The 19,018-nt window shown below is 45.3% G+C and overlaps 1 protein-coding gene across 1 annotated transcript; it reads right to left on the reverse strand.

Annotated features, from left to right (window-relative positions):
- Positions 1-9,185: 9,185 nt before the first annotated feature.
- LOC310814998 (ADP-ribosylation factor-like protein 4C) lies at positions 9,186-9,863 on the reverse strand (the record flags this gene model as incomplete). Its single annotated transcript, XM_083684595.1, has 1 exon — positions 9,186-9,863. The coding sequence occupies one exon, from the start codon at positions 9,861-9,863 to the stop codon at positions 9,285-9,287; it is 579 nt and encodes a 192-aa protein (XP_083540721.1). The 3' UTR covers positions 9,186-9,284.
- Between the last annotated feature and the right edge of the window lie 9,155 nt (positions 9,864-19,018).

Raw genomic sequence — 19,018 nt, forward strand, 5'->3', positions numbered from 1 at the left:
CATAATTTTGTATTCTGAATACGTAATCCCAAATACATGTATTCAGTTACTTCCCAACACTGGTTGCGTTTCCATCCAGCTCATTCACATATTCTATCTTGCATTCGTGAAAATTCGGCTACAGAAAATGCGCATCTGCGTGTATTAAGATGTTTGATGGTAACGCAACTATTGTTTACTTTACAGCAGGAGTCAGTCAGCTGTCAGATGCAGTAGCCTAGGTAACCCTCTTGGCATTTTGCGAGTGTCAGATATTGGGAGTGACAATAGTGAGCTACAATTACATTTATTTGGTCAACTGTGGGTATTTGGACTGGCGAGAAATGGCTAAATTCACAGGTTCAAGTAACTTATAGATGCCGACCTTTTTTTTCCCTCCAAAGAGAGACGTATCCTAACTAATGATAGCTCACCAGCTATCGCTAGTCAATCAACATGACAGAAAAGTGTAGCACTAACGTCAACACCAGTTGTTTTAAGATTACAAATGGCTGAATAGCAATAGTGTTTCTTAAACGTATACGTTAAGTTCAGCCATAAACCACATAAGTCAGTCATGTATTATATCAAAACCGCTTAGCAAGAAAAATACTAGATTCAAAGCTGACCGTAGCTGACAGCTATCTGCTAGTAGAAGCAACACTAGATGTCGACCCCTTTTCCCTGAGGAAGGGAAGACGTTAGCGCTATCCCAACTAGCTAGCTATCGCTAGTTTTCATGACGCAAAAAAAAAAAAGTAACGTTAACGAGTCGACTTTAAATAGGCTGTGCTTGTCTTGCTCCCGTTTTGAGAGGCTGAGGAGGAGGCTTTGTTGACGTTTTTCTTGCATGTGATGTTGATACTTCACATGCGCGGCTCGCGAAGTTGCGCAAGTTCTATTTTGGAACAATCACAGCAAAGCAATCGCTCTGATCCACAGACACGGGACTAGCCTACTGTGCGCATTAGGGTGGCTGTAATTCCATAAAAGCCCACCACGCGTCACTAGCGTTGTTTACAGTGGAACTTTGACAGGGGCACAAAGGCCAACTTGGCCGTAAATTGAACATTTTTTCACAGGGCATCAAGGCCATGGCCGTCGTGGCCGTCGTGAAATTCCCACCCTGGTGTGCACTGTGTGTTTGATCACCTGAGAAAAGTAAGCCTTTGATATTTATGAGTTCAATTTATGAAACGTTCTCTGTCTTTATTTTCGAGTTAAGTCGATAAGTCGAAGTTGTATATCTTCTATTTCTGTTTTGGAGACTTTGTTTTCACCCATTTTGTTTTGAAGTAAGTTTGTGTTTGTGTCCTGTGTTGTCAAAAAACATTTCAAGTAAAGAAACCTTTATTTTGTATTGCTAACTATTCGGCTGCCTCTTTATATGCACCGCACCTGGGTCCGCTCATTCAACTCAAATCCTTACAGGAACAAGTACTGGTCTGTCACATTTAGACCAAAAGTGGTCCAGTAACTACAAGAACATATCAGGGCCAGATATCACATCCCAGAGCTGGCCCATGAGCAAAGCCCCCCACAGTTGGACCAGGTCGGGCTATACAGTACTGTTTCCGGTCTGAATTATATACATTTATGACATGTATTGATGTGCATGTCAATATGCAAAAATTTGTTGATATGGTATTTCATCTAAACATGAAAATAGCCTGAACAATCCCTTTAAGGCTGAATAAGGTGAGCCATTCTCTTATGGCTACACAGTAGGGGTGCATCACAACCAAGGTAAATACCAAGGTGTTGAACCTGGACATGTTGGATCCAGATTACATTGGCGTGGAGGATGATATCACAGAGGATGATAACAACAGCTGGATTGTCCATCCTACAGCTCATCCCATAAGACGTTTGTTGGGGCAGGTATGTAAATCATATGCAGTTGTGCATCTGATACATCACATGACCCCATACCAAATGTCACAGCAGAGTATCACTGGGCCTTCAGTTTTTTTCTCATGCTCGGCTTGTGTGTGTGTGTTTAAAACCCCAGCATGCAGATGAGGCCCTGGCTCTGACTTCATTTCCCCTGAAAACTCCACATGACTGCTGGGGGTGGATCAACAAGATAAGGAAATGCACCAGGATTACCATATGCTTGAACTCTGATTCAATGTGGAATATTCAGAATGATTACAATCAGAGGGTAATGTAAGTGTGCAGCCTTCAGCCTACCTGTAAACGACCGATGGGCAACCTTGTTTGGGGACGTACCCAGTACGAAGTGGCAATGATTCTTAATTTTTTGCTTACCAGGTGATGAGGGCTAAGTTTTATGTTTTGCCACAGCCAACTATTAAGATAACTTATTTAACGTATGCTCTAGCCAAATATATCGTGCCCTGTGTAAAATGGGCCAGTGAAGCATGTTTTCTTCTTTTGGCTCTACAAATGAAATCAAACAATTACAGTGGTATTTGATGTACATATTGGTTTCACCATTTGGAAATTACAACATTATGCATAGTCCCCTATTTCAGGGTACCCAAAAGTGATGGGACAATTAGCTCAGGTGTGTTCTGTCACATCATTTGTACCGTCATAAGCTCTCAGTGTCTAGTATTGATTCTAGGCTTTGCATTTGCCTTTGGAGTCTGCCATTGCTGTCTGTCAACATGAGGACCAAAGAGACATTAATGAAAGTCAGGGAAGCCATTATGAGGCTGAAATATCAGAAAAATCTGAAACATAGCCAAAACCTTAAACCTACCAAAATCAACAGTTTGGAACATCATTGAAAGGGAAGAAAGCACTGATGAGCTGAAATCACAAACAGCGAAGGAAGACTTCGACATTGGATGACCGAAGAATGCTCACCATGTTTAAGAAAAACCCCAAAACAACTGTCCCACAGATCAGGAGCACTCTATTCGAGGTAGGTGTCAATGTGTCAGAGACTACCATCCACAGAATACATCACCAGCAGAACTAGGTTACACTGTAAGGTCCAAACCTCAAAAATAGGATGGCCAGGTTAAAAAAGAGCCTGAGTTCTGGAAAAGGTCTTGTGGACAGATGAGACAAAGATTAACAGACCAGACTGATGGAGTAAAGTGTGGAGAAAAACATTGGCCGTTTTCTGTGGCATGAACAATCAGAACATGCATCAGGTTGGTTTGATTTCAAATCTATACATTTGGAGTGCAGAGCCAAAATAAGATAAATCCTTCACTCTCCCATTACTTACGCAGGGCACTGTTTTTTTTAGTTTTTTTTTAAATGAAGAGCTGAGATGTTTGAGTCAATAAGTATTCACCCCCTTTGCTATGACAATGCTAAAATTTGCTCAAATACAAAAAATGTCTTCAACAAATCACTCAGTAAGTTGAATTGAGTCCATATGAGTGCAAGGATAATAGTTTAAGTGATTTCTGAATGAATATCTTTGTTTTTATAGGGTCTCTGATTTGCATAGGCATCAATTACACACTGTGTAGATCAGGTTGTTCAATGCAGACTTTTAAGTACTTTTTAGCAAACTGTAGCCTGACCATCCTTTTTGAGGATAACTAGTGGTTTGCACCTTGGAATGACACATCTGTAGTTCGGCTGGTGACGTATTCTGCGGATGGTAGTCTCTGATACTGTACATCCATGCCTACCTCCTGGAGAGTGTTCCTCATCTGTGGGACAGTTGTTTTATGGTTTTTCTTAATTATGGTGAGCATTCTTCAGTCATCCACTGTAGAACTCTTTCTTCTTAATGATGTTCAAAACTGTTGGTTTTGACAAGGCTAAGGTTTTGGCAGTGTTTCAGATTTGTTTGTATATTTTTCAGTTTTTTCAGCCTAATAATGGCTTCCTTGACTTTCATTGATGTCTCTTTGGTCCTCATGTTGACAGACACTCACACAATATTATTGTACAATACATCAATACTAGATATTGACAGCACTCTTATGCCTGTACAAAAGATGTGACGGAACAAACCTGACTAACCAGAAACCTGTCAAGCCAATTGACCCATTACTTTTGGTACCCTGAAATAGGGGGACTATGTATAAATATTGTCATTTCTAAATGGTGAAACCAATATGTACACAACTACCATCAAATAAAAGATCTCTACTTTAACCTCATAGTAATTGTTTGATTTCAAATCCAAACTTGGAGTATAGAGCCAAAAGCAGAAAAAAAATTTCACTGTCCCATTACTTACGCAGGGCACTGTACATCAGCTTGTTGGCATCTATGTAATGCACGTGGCTCAAACAGAACACAGAGTCTCTTTCTCGTGTCAGACAGGCAGGATAAGACAAAGAAAGAAGGGACAGCTCTTGCATTGACAGCTATGCAGGCTCCTCCATATGCACGGTGGCACACTGAGAGAGTGGAGACTGGGAGAAACAAAGCCAGCTCTCAAGGCATTCTTATAAAACCAGAGCCTGCAGGCCTCAGAGGATTCATACTCTGAAACTGAACACCGATCATACTCCTCTCTGAGACTTAGAGAGTTAGACTTGTAAGCATATTCAACTTTGTGTTAAGATCTGACTATAGAGTAAAATGAAAGCTTCCATATCTTTTTGAAAATGACTACCTTATCATATGCCTGTCTAATACCTACCGCCACAGCATCGTCTTATATTTGCTGGTAAGACACTTTGTTTTTGTTGGTGCTTAATGCTCACCTCTATGACCCAAGAATTCTGCATGCAATATGTAGTTCACACACTGCTGACTTTAAAGAATCTGTTGATGTGTCAGCCTGGGGGTGGTCACAAGGAAGTAGCGATGTACTTAGGTGAAGTAAAAATAGATTATTTCTACCCTGCTGTATAAATGTGATTTCAGGCAATACTTTCCTTTTAAATTTGTCAATGATGTATCTGGAGGACTCCCTCTGGCTGAGAGAATTTTTAACCCCAGTCAAGTAATGGAAGTTACATAAGGCATCCTTTAGTCACATCAATTATACATATCTTGAAAAGCCTTTTACATAATTTTACCCCAAATCGAAAAGGAGAGTTAAGTAATGGGCAAGAGACCAAATGATTAGTATAATTATTTGGTTATAACAAGTCATCTGAAAGCCTGTCTGACATGAGTTGATGAGTTGATGAATAGCTAATGTCTTGTCTAGTTTTTAAGCACACATCCTGACATCGCATTATTATTCATTTTAGAACAATTTGCAATTTTGGAGTCGGGGTCACCAAAACTCCTGGAGTCGTACACCACTAACCTGACTCACTGCACACAATCTGCTCATACAGTCTATATGCTTGTATACCTATACCGTATATGATGACTCCTATTGTCAATGTTTTTGTATTTAGTTATTTTCTGAGGATAGGCGTGATGTTCAAGCAGTGAAATTGGCAGAGATGATTCAAGTCATCCTCAGAATCCCTTTTCTGGATAGCAGATAGATTGTTTTAAAGCTAAAGCGACTTTCTTACCAAGAGGAGAATGTTAACATGCACAGTTAACATGCACATGTCCTATAACTCTGTTATAGAGTCCAATAAGAGGTCATTTCAAATAGAGTGCAGTAAGGGTGACAACACTTTCCTTTCAGCTCAGTACTGGGAGTCTACACTTGCAGTCTTTTTAGTAGCTAAGAATAGAAAATAAATCATCCATACAAGACATTAAGTGGGTATAAAGACAAACATTGTGAATTATCTAAAATACAGTGTATTCACTTGACATACTTATCCCCTAATACAATGTATGTATGCTTCGGACAAGCATGTACCTTGTAATAGAGAGATTCATGTCATTAAATTGACTGCGAAATTCCAGTTCATGTGTGAAAATCTGCTGAGGAAAAAGTTAATGTTATCTCTGAAAAGGGGCATCCAGGGTAGGAACTAGCCAACGTCTTAATGGGTTCCTCATAGCAAAATAACACCACTCGCAGATGAGATGCACTCATGAAAGTGTTGCCTCACATGGCCTTGCCTGCTGTAAGAGGAGTCTGACAAGCCTGCCAGGGGAGATGAGACAGTCAGGATAGAGTCTGTGTGATAGGGGATGAGAGGTAAAATCTTCTGTGAGAGGTTGGCAAGCACTAGAAGGCACAGTGATGGTGTAGATGACAGGTGAAAGGATGTGAGAAGAGGCAGGAGAAGAGTGTGTGCGCATCAGGGCGAGTTTGTGGGGAGGGGATGGCTGTCAAAAATGTGTCAAGAGCTGAAAATTCAGGTTGGAACAGAAACATAGTCGCGTTGGTGTGTGAAGGAGGGTGGAGGAGCAACTCTTGAATATTTCATAACGATATAATATGTTGGTAGAGAACGGCTGCCTGAACTTAATCCTTAGCTTGTAGCCTAGTGGAGGCTCACCTGGAGAGGCAATCAAGTGGGACGCAGATGGTAGAATTCCCTTTCATGTTGCAGTCAATTGGCTAATAGCTTTAGTTCAGATAGGGAAGGAGAATTATGCAGTTTAGGTCCTCACATTCCCTCACAGTTGTAAATGGTTAGACAGGGAGGATACAACGTTCAAACTTCATATGTTGTACAGCCTTTGAACTTACACATTTGCAGAAAAACATGTAATTACATTGATATAATTTCAGTGTAGCATCTAAATAAGCAAATGTAAATAACCATGCCATAACCAAGGGTAGCAATCTTAAGATTCTGTTCTATTATTCTTGTGTTCAGTTCGATGGGTGACAATACATCAGCACCACAATATTATGGTGGATATCCCTGTGACTATAATCATTATGGCTGTTAAAAGATAATTACAAAAACAGGAGATATTATAGAATACAATGACGAGGGAGGGGCCAAACTATAAGCTGTCAAACAAAACAACATGTCCTCTTTTCACAGTAACCACATAATAAAAATGTAAATGCATTATTTTTCTATGATTTACATGGATACTGTTTGCACACACTGAGCGAAAACAATACTCATCTCTACACAAGTCTCTGCAGTAATACCACAGCCACACAACATTACAGAGATGCATTGCACAAACAGTACACCAGTGAGGGTGCTGAAACTGAGTTGTGACAGAGAATGGCAATGCAGGAACAATATTGCATTGGGACCGTTGGGTGCTGGCGTTAACAACTCCATCATTACAGGGCTTTCCCCACTCTTGAGTGGGTTTTCCAATTAGCTCATGGTGTGAGCCAACCTATTCATATCCAATTATCAATTTCTGAGAGCGACAAAAGGTCATACTATCAGAGTGCTACGGCATGCCTGGCAAAAAGCCAGACATGTGCTAGACCCTAGTAAAGATGAGCCTGTGTATATTACTCCTATAGATCAATTACTGCAGCCTTGTCCTTTCAATGACAATACGGGAGCTTTGACCTGCCTCTGCAGAACTGACGACAAAACACAAGCCTCATGTTTCATCACTAAATTGAAATCTACAAGCATGCAGTTGGTGTAAATCATACATGAATGTACATAACAGATGTACGCAAAAACATAATACTAGTTATCCAAGCAGAGCTCAAGTTTATGATTGTATTCACCTGTCCTGCTTCTACTAACTGTGAAATATGGGACAGTGTAAACAGGCATCCTCTTGATGGGAGAAACAGTTGACAGCTTCTGAAGACATTTCACTTACACAGACATGTCAGTGAAGAAGAAAACCTGCCTGCATCACACCTAGGACAGGATAATTAATACCACAGTTATTACCACACACCCATCACTGGTAGTGACATACGTTTAATAATACTCTTTGTTTTACCTGAAGAGCAATACCTTGTGAATAAATGAATAAAAAGTATGATACAACTTTCATTAGGCAAAACATTTTAATTGTATAAAAAAATACTTTTTTGGCATACTGTATGCATACAGTTCAGTCTTGGTATAGTTGGCTGCCACTCTACATACAATATACAAGGTAGCCTATGAAGTAGCAATCAGAAGAGAACAAGAGAGTAAATCATACTACTATCCAGTGTTGATTATCAACTCTATAATGTCACTGATGACCATCCATTGCCTAGTCATCAAAAGATAGATAGATAGATAGGTACTTTATTGATCCCCGAGGGGAAATTAAGGCGTTACAGCAGCTCACATCACAAACAACAACAAAATAAAGTGACAATAGAATAACATAAAATAGATATCTGAACATTATATACAGTAAGAACAGTCCAGTATGATTAACATTTAACATCCCCCAGCCTGACTTTGATCACCCCGATCAAGTCAGCTGGAGGAGGAGTTGTACAGTTTTATTCTAGCAGGCAGAAAAGATTTTCTATAGCGCTCCTTAGTGCAACGTGGTTGTAATAGTCTGTTGCTAAAGGAGCTTCTCTGCCCTGCCACAGTCACCTGTAGGGGATGGGAGGGATTGTCCATGATGGCCAGGAGTTTAGTTCTCATCCAAATCCTATTGGCCACCTCCTCCACAGTGTCCAGGGTGACACCGAGGACAGAACTAATAAGAGCTTTCCTAATAAGCTTGTTCAGCCTCTTGGTGTCACCTTCCAAGAGGCTGGAGGAGGGGAAAGGGAAAGTGTTAAAATTGACAATGTCCCTCAAAATGCACAATACACATCAACATATGGTGGGAAGTTAAAACCAAGCAAAAATCAATCATTGATAATCGGCTTATTAAAGAACTCAACCAATATACTGTAGCCTATAATGTAAACATAATGTAGGCTTCTCCAAGCTCCAGTAAAACTACAGGATTACAAGAAAATACTGTAAAGCAGAAATAAACAGGTGCCAGCCTGTCAATTGTATATATTGTAATAGAAACAGGGTAGTTATGAGAGAAGGCAAGTTTTTCTTTTCCTCCCTCTGCATTTACATTTACATTTATGGCATCATAAGAAAACGTCATAAGCCATCATAAGAAAAAGTAATCCATGGTAGGACCAGGTGCTATTGGCAGTCACAATGCTAGAAGAAGGAAGAATTACTTTTTCTTTTTTTCCCCTTTTTTTTACAGGAGAGAAACTTACAGGGGGGTAGTGGGGATGAAGAGGACTTTAGGAGGGAAAGTTAAGATGTAGCCTGAAGAGATGGGTCTTCAATCTACGGCAGAATATAGGTAGTGACTCTGCAGTCATGACAGCAGTGAGAAGCTCGTTCTACCAGCAGGGTGCCAGAACAGTGAAAAGCTGTGACTGAGTAGCGCGGCTGCTGCACCCTCTGTTAGTGACAGCATAGATCACCTCAGCTACATATGTGCAATACATGGGCTAAAAGCCACAAACTTTGCCAATAACCCAAATAAACCGCTGCAAAGGTGAGCAGGCTTCTGCATACAGTGAGCAGAGACACAGGGCATGACTACAGAAGGAGTCGTGTTAGACTGCTCAGAACACTGCTGAATCATTATCGCTTTTTCTTTTGTTTCATTGACTTCCTCCGTTTCACAATCATTTCATACAACTTGTCCATGCCCTCATGAAGGCCTTCCCCTGTGATGGCGCATGCTGGCTGGACATAGTAGGTGGTTGAGGGGCTGAGCTCATACAGTTCCAGCTGCTTCTCAATCTCTGTGACAGGTAGAGACTTAGGGAGGTCTTGTTTGTTGGCTATCACCAGGAGTGGAGTCCCTTGGTTCTCTGCAAATTTGGTGACTTTATGTAGTTCTGTTTTGGCTTCTTCTAATCTGTCCACATCTACTGAGTCCACTACATAGATAATGCCATCAGTGCATCGGCTGTAGGATTTCCACAAAGGCCTCAGCTTCTCCTGTCCTCCAACATCCCAAAAATGACAACTAATCCCCTTTGCCGTACCATTACTGAGTTTAATCTTCTCAGTGTTGAAACCAATTGTGGGAACAGTGTTGACAAATTCATTGAATTTCAGGCGGTATAGAACAGTCGTTTTACCTGCAGAATCTAAACCCAACATTACAATATGTAGGGACTGAAATGCAGCAATGTTTGAAAAACTATTCCCCATTTTACAAAAAAAATGTGCGCAGTCTTAATGAAGAAGTGACACCTGCTTTACGCAACCTTCCGATAGAAATACAACAGCATAATGTGAGATATACAGTGGCTGTCAAGCTGAGAAAAGTCATCGGTATTCCATTTCAAAAGTTTGATTGCGTTGGTCAAGCACATACGCACATTCTCAAGCACAGCGTAAAATATCCGAAGTGTTCATAAGTATCATCTGTCCCACGTCTGTCAACGCTGGCAGGTTTGCTGCCGACACAGATGCAGCAACAAATTACTTATTCAGCGATCCTATTCGTAAAATCCACGTCTTGTTGAAACACGATCTCTTTTATTTAAATACACAAATGTTGACCTTCCTTTACAAAGGCCATATATGCCGCCAATCAAGAGCATTTCTGCTATCAGAGAGAAGTAAACCTGCACCTTCGCGCAGTGGAGAGGCCGACTGGCTGTCAGTGGTTACGAGCGTTGAGCACACAGGACACCAGGAGTCTCCGCCTCCCAGAGTCAAACAAACCAGAACCTGATACTGGATGGATTCATGTTGAATCTCAGCCCCACCTGACTGGGACTATATTGATATTTAAATTCCAATGTACATCTTATAAATAAACATTGTTTGATTACTTTCAAATAATGATGTCCTTGGGCTAACTAATCAAATAAACACTACAACATGGGCCTCAAGTAGCAACAGTCCCTAACTTGGATATGGAGAGACTGGAGGGGACACAGGAGGGGAAATGCCCGCTGATAGCCAGGGCTTAGGAAAGAAACCTTTTCTGTAGGCTATTCTTGCATGATTTCTGAGAGTTGTTCCTTCCTAGTATCTGCTTTCCCACTTTGAGGCAATGTGAATGTTGGTTGGTCATGCTGGCAATGGGTGATGATAGTGATGCTGGATTTTATTCTAAATGAATGCTAACCAGTGGAGAGAGTTGGCATAACATAATATCATTCAATATAATTGGTGACAGTCCATGAGAGAGCATGGTCATTTGATAAATGTGTGTTAGAAATAAGCAAAGAAACATAAAAATATTTTTAAAAAAATTACACTCCAAATGTATTGACTTTAAATATAATTAATAGTTGCATGTTTAATTTTGAAGTTGGGCCTTTCATGTGATGAATATACTCCAGTAATACTCAATACTGATCATCAATGTATTAAACATGTGATTCTAGCGAGTTCAGGGTTTTCCCCTTTGGACTAAGAGATGTTTGCAATTTCAATCTAACTGCCATTTCCTGCAATCTAGAGCCTTAAACAATAACAAATAGAGTAGTAAACTCAGTGATTAAGTGCAAAAAATGATTTAATTCATTAATATTTATATTTTCAATTTCAACAAAATAACATGGACCCATATGTATGAGGGCCACTCTTCCATTCTTTGGGGAGAATCCTGGGTTCATTGGGGTGCTGGAGGGATAACGGTCTCTCTCATTATCCCCAACCACTCTACCAGCTATCTGTAATTGAATTGACCTCTTAGCAGCCAAGCCCAGCAGATGTTTTTTATCCACTGTGGATCCTCCATTGTCATTCGCTTAATGCTCCATCTCTGTGGTGTGTGTATGTGTGTGTGTGGTGTTTGTGTGTCGTATCAGCTGATATTTTGAGGGTCAGTTGTGTGCACTTTGCCACTTCAATAACTATGCACCTGTTCCTGAGCTGGCCCCAGGCAGTGACAGCAGCCTGAAAGTCACTTCGGTCCTTTGCAGGCCCCTCGGTGCTTGTAGTGAGCAGAGTGTTCAGGGTGTCATTAGTCATCCTGCTGTGCTTCACTTTTTTCAGTGTGCTGAAAGCCCTCTGGCAGTCAGCTGTGCTGACAGGGATGATCCTAAGGGCGTAGCCAGCTTCTTCAGATGACTATAAAGAGCTTCCATGGTGCCGTCGGTGAGGAGTGGGCGGTTCTGGTTGATGTATTCCCTCAGATCCAGCCACTCGTTACAGGTAGCATCAGAATTAACCACTCTCCTGCCCCAGAGTGTACAGTGAGGCCCTGGCATCTTTGTAGGATCCAGGATGTTGAAGTTTGACGAGCTGGGTGCCTGGGAACCTTTCCTCCAGGTTTAAAAGAAGCTGGTCTAGGAAAGGCTCTCTGACTGTCTCCTACTACGTCACACACACCAACCCCAAACTCAGCTAGCTGCCCACCTGTAGCCAAGTCCTTCTCCATAGCCGCCTTCCTGCTCTCATCCCCTAGACCACAGTTTTGTGGGCCTCCATGTTCCTCTGAATCTGCAGCAGGTTGATCTTTGCTAGCTAGAAACACTTGGAGAATACAGACAACTGTGGAAGCAGATCACACAATAGATAGAGGGTGGCTAAAGTGTTATATTTGTTCAGCTAGGTGAGCAGACCAAAGGCAGTAGCACTGTTTTTGGCTTCATTGTCCATGCTTATGAGGACCGCAGGCAGGTTCCGGGAGAGTGCCCTGCAGGCTTCATCATGGCTAAGCCACCTTGTGTATTTTGCCTCCTTCAGTGTGATCTGGACTATATTCAAGTCATAAAGGCAACGAGTAGTAATCGCACAGCTGGCTGAGGATGTCTCCCTCCAGGGGCATCATCAAATCAGTCTCTTACACAATCACTCAACCCAATAAGGGACATAGGGAAATATACTCCAGCGCCAAACCAGTTACACAAGACTATTTTGCTTTTAATGCATCGGCTGAAAAAGACAGCTTGTGGATTGTGAGCAGCTTTAAAACTCAATCACCAAGGCAGTAGGCCTATCTGGTAGGGCCTATCTATACAGCAATCCAGTGAAATATGGATTGTTGATGTAAATATGCAAATATTCCAACAAAACTCGCCTCAAACTTCATACCATCAATCGGCAAAAGGGAAGTCTAATCACCATGGTACTGAAATAGGCTACCCCTATCAGATGACCTGTGCAGCAATTATGATCCATGATATATAACAGGGCGAAAGGTGGCTGTTGGGGGACATGCAGCGTTCGGCCTGTAGAGGGAGCTACAGGACCGTGGCCAGGGTTATGGAAGCGAGGCTTTGTGCGCACCTGTTGCGAATGAAGCCTCGTTAACGAAATGGTTTAAGATGTGTGTGCCTCTGCTTTCGAGGAGGAAGGGCTGGAAAGCCAAAGACTGGAAAGTCAACAAACAGCTGAATAAATGACCATTCCCTCACCACAACACTGCGTCCGCCTCAGTGTGTCAAGGATCTTGTTACAGTGGCCTTTTAGAAATGCACTTCATACTATTAGTTTTACTTGACTATTTGTTTTGTGTGCATTTGGCCACCAGAAACCACAACTTTGAAGTTTACCAACACGCAGTGGTTATTGGTTAATGGATAGGGCAGGAACAAGAACAGAAATAATTATAAAAGGAAGAATAGGCCTATAGACTAGGCTAAATGCCGATCTCAATGTTTGGACATTTTCTTCACCACATCGGCACTGTACGCTGTCAGTTCACCTATGCGCAAATTGTGACGTTGTTGATTATTATGCTGTTATATTTATTTTGGGTACATTTGGCTATAGACTAGGATACAGTGTGTACGAAGATACACTTCGCTGTCTGTGCTCACATCAGGATGAAAAGTGATATTCGACTGTCTGGAGTAATCGTATATTGTTTCCTCTTCACAGGAGTTGACGTGACCAGTGGGCAGATGTTCTGTTCCTCCGTTACATTGGCGCCCAACCTGGGACACAGAGATGGAGGCGTTAAGTGCGGCCATCTGAAGGATGGCCCTCATACTGGAGCAGCAGGCCCACCTCCAGCAGGAGCAGCAGTCCGCGATGGGAGAGATGGCAACGGCGGGGGCGGAGGACCGTGCCCTCCTCCGGGAGCTCGTCGGGGCCATCAAAGCGGGACCGGTGCCCGGGTCTGCTCAAGGTCCCCCAAAGGTTCACCTCCAGAAGATGGGGGACCTGGACGACCCGGAGGCGTTCCTGGCGGTGTTCGAGGGGACGACGAGGATCTCGGGGTGGCCGGACGGCGAGTGGGCTTACCATCTGCTGCCCCTCCTGTCAGGCGAGGCGCAGCTCGCTGCCCACAGCCTGCCAACGGCCGCCCAGCGGGATTATCCCTCCCTAGCCCGGGCGATTCGAGACCGCCTGGGCCTCACCCCGGAGGAACACCATCGCCGGTTCCGGGCCCTGACGATGGAGGAGGGGAGCCGGCCCTTTGCCTACGCCCAGCGGCTGCGGGACAGTGCGTGGCGGTGGCTGGACCCAGGGAACAGCTCGGCGGAGCTCGACCGGGTGGTGTTGGAGCAGTTCCTCACGGGGCTCCCGGCCCGGACCGCCGCCTGGGTCCAGTACCACCAGCCCCAGGATCTCACGGCCGCCATGACCTTGGCGGAGGACCATCTCTCCCTCCCACCGCGGGAGCCCCGGCGACCAACCCCGGCCCCGCGCCAGGGGGCGGGTGGCCGGTGCCCGGAAGGAGCCATGGTGCCGGAAGAGGAGAGGCCGGCGCCCGCCCCGAGGACGAGATGGCAGGGGCAGGCATATCGAGAACCAGCCCTGGTCCCACAGGAAGCACCCCGAGCGGCAGGGGGGGTGTGTTGGCGATGCGGACGGCCAGGCCATGTTCAGGCGAATTGCCCAGTGGTGGAGGTGGGGCAGGTCGTCCGCATCGGCAACATACCGGGCCCTCCCCCGGACCAGGAGAGGCGTATTGTGTTCCGGAAAGGATACAACACAATACGCACCAGGCGTTCTTGGATTCGGGCTGCATGCAGTCCATGATCCAGGAGCGTCTGGTTCGACTGGGGGCATTGTTAAAGGCATCGAGGGTGTTGGTGAAGTGTGTGCATGGGGACATTCACGAATACCCTGTGGTCGCTATCGAAATTCATTATGAGGGAAAAAAGCATAGTGTACAGGCGGCGGTTAGCCCGCACCTCACACATCCCCTTGTTCTAGGTGTAGATTGGGAGGGGTTTCCTCAAGCGGTAAAGCGGGCTACCGGGGTGCGTGCATGACAGAGAGGGAGGTGTGAGGCGTGCTCTGTGCTGAGGCGGCGCCTCGCGACACTGCTGAGGAGCCGGAGCCGGCGGGGGGGTCTCAACCCGAGATTTCCCTGCCGAACTACCCGTTGCTAGGTGACTTCCCCCTCGAGCAGTCTCGTGACGAGACCCTACGATCGGCCTATGACCAAGTGATAGCGATTGATGGTACTTTGGTACGGCCAGACACAGTGCGCACCCACCCCTATTTTGCGGTCTTCAGCGACAGGTTATATCGAGTGAGTCGTGACTCGCATAGTCAGGAGGAAGTAACCCAGTTGTTGGTTCCCCGTAGCCGCCGGGAAATGGTCTTCCAGGCGGCTCATTTCAACCCCATGGCGGGCCATTTAGGTTATGATAAGACACTGAACCGTATAATGGCTCGATTTTATTGGCCGGGAATTCGGGCAGAGGTGCGTAGGTGGTGCGCTTCCTGTCGCAAATGTCAATTGGTAAATCCCCCAGCCATTCCCAGGGCCCCGTTGTGGCCCTTACCATTGGTCGAGAACCCATTCGACCGCATTGCCATGGATATTATCGGGCCATTTGACCGGAGTACACAGGGGTATTGATTTGTGTTGGTCTTGATAGATTACGCAACCCGATACCCCGAGGCAATACCGCTGCGCAATATTTCTGCCAGAAATGTAGCGCAGGCATTGTTTCAAGTGATCTCCCGGGTGGGAATCCCGAAAGAGATTCTCACCGACCAGGGCACCAATTTTATGTCACGCACTCTCAAGGAACTATATGGGTTGTTGAATATCAAGGCGATTCGAACCAGTGTTTACCACCCGGCCACGGATGGCCTTTGTGAGCGGTTCAATCGGACCTTGAAATCAATGATCCGGAAGTTTGTGCACGAGGATAGTCGGAATTGGCATAAATGGCTAGATCCCCTGCTGTTTGCGGTACAGGAAGTTCACCAAGCTTCCACCGGGTTTTCCCCGTTTGAATTACTCTACGGGCGTAAGCCCCGGGGTGTCCTAGACCTTCTTAAAGAAAATTGGGAGGAAGGAGCCTCTACGACAGGGAAACTAACCTGCGAGAATTTTCACCGAGAGACAAGGTGCTCGTACTGTTACCCACCTCCAGCACGAAATTACTCGCGAAGTGGCAAGGGCCGTTTGTGTTCAAACGTCGCATGGGGGACGTGGTTTTTTAGGTAGTAAGCTCGGACAGGGGGGATAGCTTGCACGTAAATCTCCTTAAAAAATGGAATGACGTGGTCACTGTTGCTCTGGCTACAATAATTCCAGAGAGAGATGAGTTCGAACCGGAAGTTATCGTTCTTGATAACCATCTCTCTGCTAGCCAGGCCACAGATGTTGCAGATTTGCAAGCTAGGTTTGCTTACGTGTTCTCTCCCCTGCCCGGTCGGACTACGCTTATCGACCACCATATAGAAACGCAGCCGGGTTTAACGGTGCGCACGCGTCCCTATAGGTTGCCGGTACACAAACGAGACATTGTGTGCAAGGAATTGGAAGCCATGCTGGAGCTGGGTGTGGTCGAGGAGTCCCACAGTGACTGGTGTAGCCCCATCGTGCTTGTCAACAAGCCAGATGGGTCTATATGGTTCTGTGTGGATTATAGAAGGGTTAATTCGGTCTCCTAATTCGATGCCTACCCGATGCCCCGGGTTGACGAGCTCTTCGACCGGCTTGGCACGGCCACATTTTTTACGACATTGGATTGCACGAAGGGATACTGGCAGATACCCCTCTCGCCGGTATCCCGGGAGAAGACTGCATTCTCCACTCCGCTCGGGTTATATCAGTTCACGGTGCTCCCTTTCGGGTTGTTTGGAGCCCCAGCCACTTTCCAGCGCCTCATGGACCGCATTCTGCGGCCGCACTCTGCCTATGCTGCTGCCTACCTGGATGACATTGTCATTCACAGTGACACCTGGGCGTAGCATGTGCAGAGTGTGGCTGCTGTTCTGCGGTCCCTGAGGCAGGCGGGGCTGACGGCCAACCCGAAAAAGTGCGTGATAGGGCGGAGGGAGATCCGGTATCTGGGGTACCACTTGGGTCGAGGGGAGGTGCGGCCGCAGGTTGAAAAGACTGCGGCCATCGCCGCCTCTCCGCGGCCCAAGACTAAGAAGGAGGTGAGGGCGTTCCTGGGGCTGGCTGGCTATTACCGGCAGTTCGTGCCGGGCTTCTCCGAGCTGGCCAGTCCCTTGATGGACCTCACCCGGGAGGGTGCCCCGGATCTGGTCCAATGGTCGGGCCAGTGCCAGGGGTCGTTCGAGGCCCTTAAGGGCGCTCTTTGTGGAGAAACGGTCCTGTATGCGCCTGATTTTAACCTCCCTTTCTCCCTACAGACGGACGTGTTGGATAGAGGCCTGGGAGCAGTGCTGACCCAGCGGGTGGAGGGGGCTGACCGGCCGGTGCTGTACCTGAGCTGCAAACTGTCGGAGAGGGAGGGCCGGTACAGCACGGTGGAGAAGGAGTGCCTCGCCATCAAGTGGGCGGTCGGCGCCCTCCGCTACTACCTGCTGGGTCGCGCTTTCACCCTCTATTTTGACCATGCTCCCCTCCAATGGCTCCACCGTATGAAGGATGTGAACGCGAGGATCACCCGGTGGTATCACGCAGATGGTCGTGGCAGACTTCCTCTCCCGTGCAGGGGGGGGGGGGGGGGAGTAGGTTGTCGGCCGTCGTGTCCCCGGCCTGTGTCGGGCGGTGGGGGTATGTGGGGGACATGCAGCGTTCGGCCTGTAGAGGGAGCTACAGGACCGTGGCCAGGGTTACGGAAGCAAGGCTTTGTTGCGCACCTGCGAATGAAGCCTCGTTAACGAAATGGTTTAAGATGTGTGTGCCTCTGCTTTCGAGGAGGAAGGGCTGGAAAGCCAAAGACTGGAAAGTCAACAAACAGCTGAATAAACGACCATTCCCTCATCACAACACTGCGTCCGCTTCTGTGTGTCAAGGATCTTGTTACAGTGGCCTTTTAGAAATTCACTTCATACTATTAGTTTTACTTGACTATTTGTTTTGTGTGCATTTGGCCACCAGAAACCACAACTTTGAAGTTTACCAACACGCAGTGGTTATTGGTTAATGGATAGGGCAGGAACAAGAACAGAAATAATTATAAAAGGAAGAATAGGCCTATAGACTAGGCTAAATGCCGATCTCAATGTTTGGACATTTTCTTCACCACATCGGCACTGTACGCTGTCAGTTCACCTATGCGCAAATTGTGACGTTGTTGATTATTATGCTATTATATTTATTTTGGGTACATTTGGCTATAGACTAGGATACAGTGTGTACGAAGATACACTTTGGCTGTGGAGGAGAGGTGCAGCTGACACAAAAGTCCACATGATGGAAAATGGACAAAGATAGCAGACAAATAATGGGTATTATACACAATAAGAAACAGGGCAATAATTTAGGTTTACTTAACTACTATTTCAAATGTTATTTATTGTCTTTACCCTTCATGTATGGAATATTAAAATATCTATTTTTTTAAACATTTTAATGGTAGAATTGAATTCTTAATGTAAGATGTTCATTTGATCAAGTTATTATCTAGGGCTTGGCATGGCATGAAATAGATTTAACCCGAAGGCAGCATTGGAGTGACAGAATGTTGATGGTGATTCGGACTCTGATGAAAAGCCTGCTACCATCAGTGCTGATAGTGATGATCAGGGTTTGGGTTAGGGTTACCGATTCTAACTACAAGCCTGAGCCTCAGGCTCCTTGCAAAATAATTAGAACAGAACCAACTGAGCCAGTGTCACCTAGTCCTCTGACGCTTCAGCTCCACACAAAAAACCTAGAACTGAACCGGCTCAGCCGGTGTCACCACCAGCCATGGTGACTGGGAAGGATTGGACAGTTTGTGTAGAACAGCCTGCAGGCAACAACACAGTAGGTAGAATGGCATCACATAATGTCATTACGGAGAGGCCAAAGCCTACATCTCACTCAAGAGGGAAAATCAACAGGCTGATCCAAACGTATGGCAAATAAGTGTACGTTTGGTGATGTAAGCGGACCCAGGTGCAGTGCAGAGAAAGGGTAGTTAGACGAGTAGTTAGCGTTGCCAAACAGAAGGATATTTACTTTGAAAAAGTAGAGAAAACAGGATACAAAAACACAGACTCAAGGCTCGAAACAAAAAGTGAGATTACAG

This window comes from Argentina silus (genome assembly GCF_951799395.1).
Source record: "Argentina silus genome assembly, chromosome: 14".
In the NCBI taxonomy this organism is placed as follows: Eukaryota; Metazoa; Chordata; class Actinopteri; order Argentiniformes; family Argentinidae; genus Argentina; species Argentina silus.